The sequence below is a fragment of the Rhinichthys klamathensis genome, unplaced genomic scaffold (assembly GCF_029890125.1).
Source record: "Rhinichthys klamathensis goyatoka isolate OS25496 unplaced genomic scaffold, OSU_Roscu_1.1 h1tg000004l_1, whole genome shotgun sequence".
NCBI lineage: Eukaryota > Metazoa > Chordata > Actinopteri > Cypriniformes > Leuciscidae > Rhinichthys > Rhinichthys klamathensis.
The window spans coordinates 407,707-421,468 of NW_026606557.1; the positions used below are offsets into that span (position 1 = coordinate 407,707).

General features: G+C 36.9%; 1 protein-coding gene across 1 annotated transcript in view; it reads right to left on the minus strand.

The window, feature by feature from the left end:
• Positions 1-1,064: 1,064 nt before the first annotated feature.
• The window catches only part of LOC130085090 (alpha-1,6-mannosylglycoprotein 6-beta-N-acetylglucosaminyltransferase B), a 124,731-nt gene continuing 112,033 nt past the window's right edge, over positions 1,065-13,762 (minus strand). The window contains exons 12-17 of the mRNA XM_056250676.1: positions 8,133-8,288; positions 7,290-7,436; positions 6,218-6,334; positions 3,902-3,976; positions 2,239-2,510; positions 1,065-1,806 (exon numbers count right to left, since the gene is read on the minus strand). Coding sequence (XP_056106651.1) covers positions 1,608-1,806; positions 2,239-2,510; positions 3,902-3,976; positions 6,218-6,334; positions 7,290-7,436; positions 8,133-8,288 — 966 coding nt within the window. The 3' untranslated portion in view covers positions 1,065-1,607. The remainder of the gene's footprint in view (positions 1,807-2,238; positions 2,511-3,901; positions 3,977-6,217; positions 6,335-7,289; positions 7,437-8,132; positions 8,289-13,762) is intronic.

A 13,762-nucleotide genomic window follows, 5' to 3' on the forward strand; every position in this document is an offset into this window, starting at 1 on the left:
GCAAGCATTTTGTGAATCCCGCGTTGAACTTTGAGATTTGAGAAGCAGTCATCAGTAAAATTACGTGTTTGAAGGCAGGACAAGTTGTTCGAGGGCGGACAACATACAACATAGGCGGGCATTATGCAAATGTATTTTCTAGTGACGTAGAAGCGTCATCCAGAGGGATTCAAATTACAAATGACTCGTTTAGGCGGTTCAGAGTCGATTCTTTCTTTTGGGAGACCATAACTTTCCTTTTGTGCACTTTGGACTTTACAACTTTGCTGAAAGTTTACATTCACAGACAGCTTTAGTACACCCTGCATGAAAGGGAATATTCGAAAAACCATAATAAGGGCACTTTAAGCGTGCATAATAAAACCTAGCAGGAGTGGACGCGAGTGGGACCAAATAGAAAAAAAAAAGTCCCAAGCAGAAATCTAGTTTAAATCTCCTATTTGACTCCTATTTGGGTTGTGTGCCTCAGTGATAATGTATTTTTGTAGGCCGAGCCGTAAGTTAATCATCACACTGGTTCCATCGACAAAAAGACAAATAGGATTTTTCCATTGGCTTTTGTATTGTTGAAGAAAATAAGCTCTGTGACCAGCAAAGGTTTATGATTTTTGCATGGATTGTTCATCATGATAATCTTCACAAATGAAAACAACTTTTTAAAATTTTGAAGCCTAAATACAACCGTCACAAGGAAAAAGCTAAACGCAGGTTACACATGCACTACACTACAGTCACATGACTTCAATGCCACCACCATAAAGCTTTAGACAACTCTTTCAGTCTTTATTTAAAACCCTTTCCCTGGAAGTTGGAGTTGTAATAGTTTGTAAGAGTGTGGTTATAAACACAACGAAGCTGTGAAAGCGAGTTTATATGTTCGGCTGATGATGTTTAATGTCTTCAACCACCTCTATAGTCACATTAGACATAGTCGCATTTTACAAGACAATTCAAAGATTTAAAAAAGGGGGAATTAATTACATATTTCATGTTGCAGAATAAAACATGAAAATATTTCGAGCTTGTGTTAATCACAGACCTTATTTCAGCAACCCATTCAACAAAGCCATTGAGTTTAAGACGATCCAGCCAGAAGTGATCAAATGCTAACTCATTTCCCAGTTTTGGCCTACAAAAATATGTCAACCCTGCAGCACTCTATAATGTTTCATGTTGACTTTAAAATTCATGTGCAATTCTGGCACTTTCAGCATTCATAAAACTTCAGCTACTAGAGTCGTGCTTGCATCACATAGCAGCCACATACTCAAAACTGTATTTTGCATTTATTTTCGGGCTCACGCTGTCCAACCTTGAAGCCGCCACCAGCCGAACTCTTTCAGATCGACTCCAAAGATGGTGAACATCAGGGTTTCCATCTCGCTTACCATCAATAGCCCATCCGGAGGCAAAGTTTTGCTTTGGATCAAAGTAACCAAGAGTGACGACCCTTCTTCGGACGTATCTTCAAGCTTGACGTCAATGACCTCAGTCCAGCGATTCCCATGAACCTGTTGATACCAGCGATCTGGGGATTCTGACATGTTCGACTGCCCTGGACTGGCCTCAGTTTACCACAGACTTCTTTAAAGGTCTATGGTGAAAGCTCAAAGGCAGTCCCTGCACAGCGCCACCTGGCCGTGGAGGTAGTCTCTGCAAGGGCAAATCCGCTGGTGTTTGGCACTGACTCCAGCGCAACTGAACAGCAGCGGCTCCTTTTGCTGGAAACACTCTCTCCTGTCCACCTGTACGGCTGGAAACACATGGTTCTTCTCCGCTTCCAAAGACTCACACTGAGCATTAAGCCTGAAATGCACACATTCACACACAATGCATCCGTTACAAACAACCACAGACAAGAACAGGGGGGGATATTCAAAACAGCACGGTGAATAGAGAACAATGCCTGCTCATTTCTACAGCGGTCTTGGTTACGTAAATACTTTTCGCATTCATTTTCTTATAGGGATTTAAGATCTGTCAGCTTTAAACCAAACCGTCCAGCTGTGAGATGAATAACACATTACACATTTTGACTGAAGCAAAATATTACATGAAACTGCGTATCCCATGAAGCTGTGTAAATGAAAACAAAACTACAATGACATAAAACTAATTACAAAGCGAATATATAGTCTATTATACAGTAGATAAAATGAATTTCATAACTCCATATTAATTGGCTGTCAATGAACAAATACATTTAAAAAAATACATATAACAGTGTGTGTCTCTCACCCATTGAAGGCCTCCATATTGTTGATGAAAGGAAAGAAAGCTGGCTCGCAGATTAGACCGGCGTCCTGGCAGGTTTTCACACAGGACGAGGCCTCTGGAGACAGGACGAGCCGGAGGGCGCTGAGGGGGGGCCAGCAGGCCGGGGCAGTGATGTTGGGTGCCCAGATCAAAGCTGTGGAGTTGGGCAGCTGGAGGAAAGGACTGGGTGGATTCCCAGGCCACGATCTGGATTCATTGACTTTAGGGAATGGAACGCTGCGGTGACAAAAATCCTAAAAAAACAACAAAAATTATTGGAAAGATCTTTGGAAGAGAGCCTTATGATACATTATAAAAATAAATAAATAGCAGTTTTACCTGAACAGATACAGAATTCAAATGATGTGCGCTGCTGCTATTTCAGTACAATTTTGTGATTCATCCAATCTATCCAATCAGGATTTACCGACAATTATATTTTATAATAAATAAATAAATAAATACACTGTTTTACCATAATTTTAAGGAAAAATTAAGGCTTTAATAACCACCAGACATAAGGTCTGCTGCAGCAATAGCAATAACGATAACTATGACGTTTTAATAATGGTTCTAATTCAATGAGAATAGGGAAATCCACACCACAACTATGGCGATATCATACGATATTGGATGATATTGTCTGAATCACTTTCGAAACAATTATTTTCAGCTGATGAACGATAAAAACAGCCAATCAAAGGGGCCGTTTACATGCAAACTTTTGAAAAAAAGTGTTTCAAAGAGCATGTTTTTGAAAACTTTCCCATTATATTCTCCATGTTTTGGTGTGAATGGGTCAATAGTCTGTTAGGTCAAATACAATAAAAAAAAATAAAAAAAAAACTTTTATAGTGTTATAATGACAGTACAAATAATACTACAATGCAAAATATTATTGCTTTTTAACTACTATTTTAACTTTTTTCACTTGAATTACCTATTTGTAATGCATTCTTAAAAATGAATACTCCCAAGGGTCAAATGAGTCATTTTACTTTGTGTATGTTAATTCCAGGTTTGAGCTAAAAACATAAATAATAAAAAAGTGGTGCTGAGTACTGAAGGAGCTGAACAAAGCATTCAGAGTAGTTCAGGTTCTCAAAAGTGTGTTTCAGTGTATGTGCTCACATCAAATCCCAAAGGCAACCGACTAGCAAGCTCAGCATATGCGTAGTTCACATCATAGGCAAAAATATGCTTACGCTTATTCTCTTACATTTTTGTCTACGTGTGCATGTGTAAGCGTAACACAGATCATAGACTTGCTCTGCTCACGATTCGTACACTTTTTGTCAGTATGTCCCAAATCATAAAAGGAAAAGTTACTGGAATGTTATTTCAAAGTGTCAGAATGGCTCTAGTTGTGCCATTTTTTCATGATGCCATGTTGGATCCAGAGTGATTAGTCACGTGGCATTTTTGGCTTGTGTGATTGGCTAATAGACCAGAACTGAGAATCTATAAGCAAGGGTGACTCAAGTTGTGTATTTGAATTCAAAGTGTATATTTCCAGGGGTTCTTACCAAATGGAAAACAAAATAAATGGGAATACTAATGGTTACTTTTCTCCAGTTTTAATATAAATATATATCTGTATTTATATTTGTTCTTTAATAGTATTGAACTTGAAATGCATCCGTACCTGATGTTGAATGTAAGCGTTCACTCTCTCCAGCATGCCTTCACAAGTGTACTCATATGGTATAAAGGGTCCCACCTGTGCAAACAGACGAATGCTAAAAATCACAAACAGAAACCTGTATACAACATGTAGTTCACTTATCTAATACCTGTCCATGCATGTCATTATTGTGAAGCCTGATTAAACTATGCGTCTTGATTCATATTTAAAGGTACTTTCAATGTTATATTTTGGAATACATCATAAGTGAACATTCTTCTTGGCTAACCAATGGCAGATGGGCAAGTGTTTAGGGATTGAACCAAGCCTTATGATAGCTTTGTGTGAAGAACTGACTTAATGTTACACATGGGAAAATCCTCTCCAATGCAGCTCACAAATATTCTTCTCCATCACTTTTGCTTATGACAACATGAATACCAATGACGTCAAATCCAGGGTGTCAACGTTTCTGTGTTTAGCATCTCATCGAGATTTCAAGAGCTTTGACTAGGGGAAATATATTCATATCAATACTGGTTTAAGCCCTATTCGGACGGGACTAGTTTTCATGGAGGCCGTTTGGGAAAATCACGTTTCACAGGTTTACTTTGTTTGTTTTGTATTTGTATTTAAAAATCACAAAGACTTGGCTTGATAACTTGACTTGACTAAGAAACAAGAAACTCGCCAACAGGTTACAAGGAACAAAGCTAGACAAGGCACAATGGAAACATGAAACAAACAGAACAGATGAAGTGTGACATATGAAACAAGAGACCCAATCAGAACAGGACACATTACACAAGGGAAGAACATGACATGATCACATGAGGGCAAGGGAATCACATGACAGAACCAGAAACCCTTAAATAGGTCCCTATTTGAGGGAACGGACATTTATAGTGGTGTTTATCCATATTGGACATTATCAAGTGCAATATCATTCAATGCCAGAATGCACCACAATAACGAGTGTACAACAAATGTACTCTCAATGGCTAGAGATTACCCACAATGCACTGTGATGTTCGTGCTGGATGAATTCCCGCATCTGATGGCGCCCGCAACTGAATCATACATCCATCCATTTTCCAACCCACTGGTCCAATGTGGGTACAGCGTAATATCATACAGGTATAAATTCCTTTTTAATTGATTATTACATTTTTTAATTGATGTTTATACATGCTAGTTTCCATGACAGAGTTCAAGATAAATCTTTTCATTACTACTGGAGCTGCCAGTTTGCTTAGTTTCAAATGATTATTAAACACCAAGCTCAAAAAATGCAAAAAGCAGCAACCCTACCGGCGAACTCAGTGTCCCAATTAACTCACTCGTTTTTATTCACTCCCTCAACTGGACTATATTAGGCTAGTAAAGTAGGGAATAGCGAATGAAGGTATAATGAGGGGGCGATTTTGAACACAGCTGCAGACAAAAAATAAAAGACAACAAAACCCCAAATTAACGTTACAGGCTTAAAGTGATATGAGCATGAGTAAATAAAAACAACTGTAGTTTGTAGGTGCATTCATTGACAACTTTAACCTGCCATTCGTTTAGAAAATCACAATATTTCCACTTTTATAAGGTTTCACCAATGCCCCTAGTTCTAACTTTCTTTTTATTATTATTATTGTATTTTTTCTAATAAAAAGTTGTGTCTCCATAAGACTAGCTAGATTGGCTAAACCAGCACCACACCAGCCTTAACCAGCACAAGTCTTTTCAGCAGGGATGTGCAATCATTCCTCAAAATGGCAATATCACTACAGTGTTGAAACAAATGTAAAATAATTGATCTTTTTTTTTTTAGTAGCGCTGACAAAGATTGGAATTTGCCTGTCGTATCATTCAATGGGTGATGGTGAAACTCAAAGCAAGTTTTTAAAGACTGATCTTGTGTACATCTAAACAATTGCAAACTGTTGTTCCCTGTGCTCAAAATCATGCCATTTCTTTTGTTTGCTTTCCCTATGTTTGCACTGTGGATGAAAAAAAACAGTGATTTCGAACTTTTGACAGTGTGTTTCCATAACAACAGCAAGTTTGTGCTTTGAGAAAGCAACTGAGTCAGAACTAAAGACTAAGATGACTAAAAAACACGACATTGCACTCCACTGTTTAATTGGCGCCATGAAAGATTTATATAAAAAAGATGACAGTATCTCCAAATATTCCTCTTCCAATTACTAGGCATGTCTTGATGGGAGTATGTAAATTGTATGACCAAAACATTTGGACATTCCTTTTCTATATTTCTTCATAAAGCCATGCAACAACCACTGTTACACTGCGTATAACAGAGCTGTAACAGAAAACTACAGTTACCTTGTCTTTGAGTATGTCTACAACAGCTGTCTCAAACTCTTGAGAGTTGTTGAAGTCTACTGTTCTGACATGGGGTTTGCCGATGTACTGTTCAGTGTACGGATGCTGAGATGACACCTGATGGGAAGATGAAAAAAATAGTGTTAACTATCATGATATCACATTGCAAGAGATGAGTTGAGGCAGGACCTAAACGCAATAGTCAACTTTATTAAACATTCAATCAAACGAACAAACACTTAGGAGGTCAAGATAATAAGAAGAAAAACAACACTAAGCAAAGACATAAAGTACACTACGCTCTCTACACAATGGAAGTGCCGCAGATGATCTGAAAACACAGACAAACAAGCAAGCTGGAGTTGAGCGAAACCTTCTCAGTGATGAAATGCAATAAATCCAAACATGGATTTAGACTATTGTTTTGCGATTGTGGTTGCTGAATAAATGCACTTAATTTATTCCTCTGTGTGGCAATACAAAGTCTTTTTTGCTGTTGTTTTAATAGAAAAACATTCATTAAAGGATTAAGGAGTTCCACAGTTTTACTTTTTGAGAGAAGTTTCTTGTTTTAACAGTTTTTCATAATGTATAGAGTGTATTAATTTAAGCTATATGATAATAGTGATAACGAATCAGGAAGCTAGATTAGGTCAAATAAACCACGCGTATGAGTTAACATTCTCTTAATTTCTATTTATAGGTGAAAGTGGAATAATTCTGATGAAATATAAATATATATTTCTGAAATGACGACAATGATAAAAACATGATAAGGTTGACTAAAGTTTGGCAAATATGATGCATAGGATGCTTTTCTATTTAAGGAAGTAGAATTACAAAAAATACAATTCAGAAACTCATACATGTGTATACATACTAATATATATATATATATATATATATATATATATATATATATATACAGTATGCATTTCATGAATTTACTGTAGTGTTAATGTACATTTTGTACAGTCCTGGTCAACTAAAAAAAAAAAAGAGAGAGAGAGAGAGAGAGAAATAATCCACAGAATATGGTTACTGGTATATATAGTGCGCAGACTGCACTTACCTCTCTGGAAGTGGGCTTGCCTCTGAAGAACTCATGATTGAGGGAGCTGCGAGGGGGGTCGAACTTTGGCTGCAGAAATATGCATCCATTGGCTATGGCCTCTAAAGGGGCGGGGCCTTCATACGGAAAGCCAAATCCCAGGAAGAGCTAGGAGAAAATGTAATGGTAAAAATTGGTTTAAACTCTAAGCTAGGGTTGTCAACAGATTAAAAGTTTTTTTTTATTTTTTTTACATATGATCATTAATCAATAATAATGTATTATGCAATTAGATTACTTTTTTGATATAACGAGTAAAGTAATGCATCACTTTATAAATGTACACATTAATATTTAAGTTACTTTTTTTAAGTAATAAACTAAAAAGTAATGTACAATTAATAAAACAAAACAAAAATTAAATTACTGAATTCAAATTTCTTCTCCATAACATCACTTGCACACTCATGCATGCGCGGGAACAGACATAAAAACAAAAAACATTCTATCAACTTTCAATAAAAATAGTTATAATAGGTCAAATAACCCATATTGTTAAGAGATTGTTTGTATGACATACATAGATCTAGGTGCCAGGAAATATTCTAAGTGAAGGTGTATGTTATATGCAATGGTGTTGAGTGCATTACTGCATTAAACACTTGCTAAATGTAACTTCTCAGTGAGACAAAATAATGCTAAATGAATGTAATGCAATGTAAAAAGTAACTGCAAGATACTAAAAAGTACCGCAATTAGTTACTTTTTAAGGAGTAACGAAATATTGTAACAAATTATTTTTTAAAAGTAACTTTCCCCAACACTTCTTATCGAAGATTTAAAAGTACATCATGCTAACAGTACCTTAGCCTTTCTCAGAAGCTGCTGTAACTCCTGTTGGGGCAGTAAGCCGTGGTTCCTGACGAATGCTGGCACCTCTGGGGGACGCTGTGCCTCATAGTACACTGTCCCATGGATGTCCATGTAACGGTGTAAGATGGTCAGCAACTTCTCCTTACCCTGCATCAGCACAGAAAGTGGGGAGAATGGATAAGAATAAGCTGTACACTGTACATTTCAATTTGTGAATTTTACTTGGAAAAAAATCTTGCCTCAGGAAAATCTAGTAAAGAGTATCAGTGTATTCAAGTTTTCATAACTTGGCTTCTGAGTTTTACTGACTTAATATTAACAGAGTAACAGAGTGCATTGCGGCATGAATAAATTAAGCAACTGCTTTGTTTTTACAGTTTTTTTTTTTTTTTTTGCTTTATTTGACAATTGTATTTGCTGTCTTGTGTCAGTATTAGCACAATACAGATTGTTTTGTAATGGTCAGAGTCTTATAAATAAAATAAAAAAATGTAATGGTTACCATTGTTGTGTTTTGTCTGTTGAATGTTGATGTCTGTGTGTCACTAAAACAATGTTGATTGTAAGATATTGGCACAACTAGAGGGGGATCAACCCCTTAAATGTTTACTGTTTCACGATAGTGTTAGCGATAAAATTGTAATAGACCATAACTCAACATCAAATGTAGATTAGTTAGTGATTTAGAGAGAAGTTTGGTATCTTTTAAAAGCAACATATGTATTACATCTCTTCCTCTGAAACCCAAAATAACTGTGATTTCTTGTTGCATCACTGCATCATAATTATAGTGATTCAAATTAAGTTCCAAGTGCCCAACCAAAAGGAACACTGATCACCATAATGGTGATCATGTTTTTTTTTTTAAATCAACATCAATGTATAAAGTCAAATAATGTGATATTCTCTCAAAATGTTCAGTTGTATTGACAATTCAACATTGACTTAGAACATAAGCGAAAGCAAGTAAGGAGAAAGATAACTGCAAAAGTGGAGGAAATGAGTGAAAAGTCAATCCAGAGTTGCCCCACCTCTTTTGCTTGACAAAATGATACTGAATCCAATCAAGTAATCTTTACTTGGGTTTTCTGAGTTACAAAGGCATCGTATGTGAATAGTACAGATTACTAGATTTTTACAATTATGTTCAATAAATTGTTAGACATTAAGTAAATAAAAAGGGTTGGTTAGAACAACTGTTAGGTTTTACAGTGATAAAAAGACTAGTGTGTCAAGCCCTCCAGGAAAGTCACTACTTATGAGTTCTGTAATTACTATGTCATAAATACAGTTAAAGTGATTTTGGAATAAAAATAATACATATGGCAATTTTCTGAAAAACACTGAATGATTTTGGGCCTAATGCAACATAATGAAGTTCATATTATGTGCACTGCATTTAATTGTTGCTTTATCTGTATTTTATTATAGTTCAGTCGCGCAAATCTGTCACCTTTTCTCTAATTGAGCATGTTTTCTAGCATCTGTATAACTGTTCTTCATCAACAGTATATAAAATACATACAAATTGTACATTTAAACAGTGAATGTTTCGCAACTACTGACTTGAGATCAGCACCATGGACAGCACACAAACAGAAGCATGGCTACATAGAGGAGCAGTGAAACTGACTCACAGGTGCTTACAATTACAACTTCACAGCAGAACGACAAAATCTTATGAAAACTGTAATGCATTTGCCTTTGACAAAAACAAAGCGCCTGATCTGATGTAGCCAGCATCCTAACAGCATTTGATTCACTCTCCTTTTGTTGTCCAATAAAGCCCTCATCAGGGCACAACACTTAATTTCTCTGTGTTTGTATATGCACTTTATTTTTTAGTTTGTATTTGTGCATATTTGACCTCAATCAACAAAAACTAAATGGTATATGTAATGGCATCTACATGCTCAGAATAATTGAAGAAAAATATAAAAATAAATAATGCCAAAACACATCAGCATGCATTCATTATGCTGGCAAGATATAATAAAACATATTACAATTAGATCACATCTTTAATTATGAATGACTAAAGTCAATTTCACCATCATTTCCACTGAGAGATTATTTCATTTCATACATTAATACTGATTTGAGGCTGTCAGAGTTTGACTGAGAAACATGTAATTAAAATGAGCCATAGGCTACAAGTTTTTTTATTTATTTTTATTTAGGTGGCATATTAAAATCATGTTATACCCAAGAGTAGTGATTGGGTTTCTCTTTTCTTGAGAATATTGTTGTTTAGTTTATACTGCCTAACTCAGTTTTTTATGTACAGGTATATGAAAGGTCAGATTACAATATGTTTTACACAAAATTAGATATTAAAGCAGCATAGAGTTGACGTTTTAATGCTGTCTGCATGAGTGCATATGGTTTGACAAATTAAAAAAGAAAAGAAAAATATAAGAAATGGTGAACAAGGTGGCTTTTTTTTCCCCCAATCTGGCCCTTGACCGTACATTTGACATCTCTATTTTTGATGTTGCTATTTTCACATCAGAACAAAGAGAAGGACCATGTTCTCTGGACAATAATGAAAGTTCTCTTAGATGTGCAGTTAAAGAGGTATATAAATTATTTACTTATTTAAATCATTACTCCATTAATAATTCATGCATCTCCTCAGGCAAGTGTTACACCTAATTTCTTATATCAAACCATTAAGAGTTGTGGAGGCAAGCGCCTTCTCTTGAGAATAAAAACACATTTGGCCATTTTCCTCGCGCAGCAAAAGAACCTTGACTCTCATGGATGCTTTAACAGCACAGTTCTTAAACAAAGTGACTACAAAAGTTCAAAGTTTACCTTCTGGACATTTATGACCGAATGATTCTTGTGTGAACCAAAATTGCTTTTCCTCTAAGCAGTAATGAACGTGCGATTGAGGAATAAGAGTAACAGATGATGTGCTATTTCAAACAACGGACGTTCGGAAAAATCAATGTAGGGCCTCGTTAAGATTCACATTAAAGATTTCTGTCTGTCTCTGGAAAAGCATTGGTAGGTTAATGACATCTCCGCATCGATCTCTGTATGAAAACGTTAGTTAAACAGTGCTGAGGATAAAACATTGTTATATAAATCTGTAACAAGCAATCAGTGAATTTAAATTAAACAAATGCAAGCTTATTTGTGAGTCAGCAAGTTGACATACAGTACGTGATTCATTCCAACGCCGCTTTCAGAATCTAAATGGAATCTTCTTTTTTTGTAAAACATTTTAATGCATTTGATTATGAAGACTATGTTTTGTATATTGTATTTTTTCTTGTATGTTATATGATCAAACCACTGTTTAATGTGACCCAGTATGCATCATGTCTCATATCAAAATGTATGTATAGCCAACGCTATCTCACGACCAATTCGTCTGAATTTGACGAGTGATTAAAAGATGGCCAATTCGTATGAATTCGTACGACCTCATTCGTACGAATTTGTACGATTTGTCTAAACCCACGTGATGGGTAGGTTTAGGGGCGGGGTCAGGGGTAGGTCATTTGTACGAATTCATACGAATTGGGCAACTCGTCAAATATGTACGTTTTAGCAAAAATCGTACTAATTCGTACGAGTGAGGTCGTACGAATTGTTACGAATTAGCCATCTTTTAATCACTCGTCAAATTCGGACGAATTGGTCGTGAGATCGGGTTGGTATAGCCCAGTTTACACCTGGTATTAATATGCGTTGTGGTCGATCGGATCACAAGTAGACGAGGGAGACACATTCCCGTTCACACCTGGTGTTTCAATGCGTCTCTTTTGTCCACTTTCAACCGCTTATGTCCTGATTTCTTCAAGAGGAAGGTCTATGATCTAATGGACAAAAGTTATACAGTTTAAATCCCGTATGACTAGTGCAGTTCACATAATGTTTAGGCATCAAGTCAGTAGGCGGCTTTGTGTCTGTTTAACCATATTCGACCACATGAGCGTATACGAAAGCAATCCGGTCGAATGTGTTTTCAACTACCTCTGGAAGTGGAAAAGTCAATTTCCTTTTGAGTTAACTTCCACAACAATCTATCCATTTATTGAAACGGAGCTACAAAACAGCTCATTAGAGGTGCTTTCTAAGTTATTCAAAACCTCAAGTCATTAAACTTCAGTGTGTAACACATGCCACAGTCTTGAGTCCTCAAATCCTGCCTCTTGAGTGATCAGACTTACAATTCTCACTGGTGTATGAAAAACTGGGTGAACAAATCCCATAGATTTGTGTTGAAGAAGGAGCAGCTCTGAAAACAATACAGTCAAACCCTCTTACTCTCTTTGTCAGAATCAGGATTACCAGCTTCAGCAGAAGAAAACAGGAGACACTCACTTTCTCTTTAGTAAAATACAGGACACATATGTCATTTGGGATTTATGTAAACCATTGGTGGCGACTAACTACATGGTAAACAAAATGCAGATCCTGATTTCATTGAGTGCAGTAAGTTGGTGTATCAACAAAATTCATATTAAGATTTATATTCATTAATCTTGAAAAATTCTTAAGCAGCGCAACTATTTTTAGCCAAGCACAAAAAGGAACAATGTTCAATGCAAGTATGGCTGGGAGCTTCAGACAAACGGCAACAATAAGCAATTAAAGAAGTCCTTCGATTATTTTAGTCGTAGGGTGCAATCGGGAATTGTTTCTAGCCCTTATGGTTCAAAAGTTATTAGCATAAATGTAAGTGAACCTTTGGACAGTTGGTGGCGCTAGAGGGATTGAGTTAGAGACTCCAAATTTGCTTTGGTGAATGTTTGGACAGTACTCTATTGGTGTGCCAAATTTCACAACTTTTTACCATACGGTTCTCCATGACCGTGGGAACCCTGCTCATCCATAAACTGATGAGAAGATTGTCACGCTCTCAGTTAGAGCTGTAAGTGATCCAAGACGGTCGTCAAGAGACCGAAAAATAAATTAGAAATGGGAGGGTGGGGGGGACAGGGGGACGGAGGACAAGAGGAGATGATTGTCTTGCCAATCTCTAAGCATACAGTTGTGGTTCTGGGCTGAGCGACACATGAACAATGAGAGCGAGTGGGCTGCTATTTGGCCTGGAGGGAACTGTCAGCGTTTAGGGACTCCACAGCGCAGATAGCTTTAAAATGGCAACCTGTCAAACAAACAGAAATGACAATGCAAACCTCGAGCCGCACAGAGGCAGGGATAGAGACACAATAACACGGCGCTGAAATGCGCAGCATTCAAAAACGGCAGGAAAAAAAAACATTCAGGTTAAACGTGGAGACTTCATTTCTCAAAGACTCTGAGCTTTTTCACGGCTCCTGGGGTGCATTTTGTTCTCATCAAAACCAATCTCCGCTCCCGAATGCCCAGTGGTTCGAACACACTTTCTGATTAAAGTCTGCTACTTGTCAAGTTTTTTATTTTATTTTTTTATTTATTTAGTTGGCGGACGGGTGGGCGCAGTTTCCTCTGGCGACGTTCACAGCCTGTCTCTCTCGATGCTGCAGAATGTTTGCTTTCATCCTGCTTTGAAGCGTGTTAAAGCAGGCTGATGTTATTTGCTGTCAGCACATCCAAACACCACTTTAGCACAATCACTGTGCCCAACAAGCCATGATAGGAGCCAGGCAATCAATCTCCGT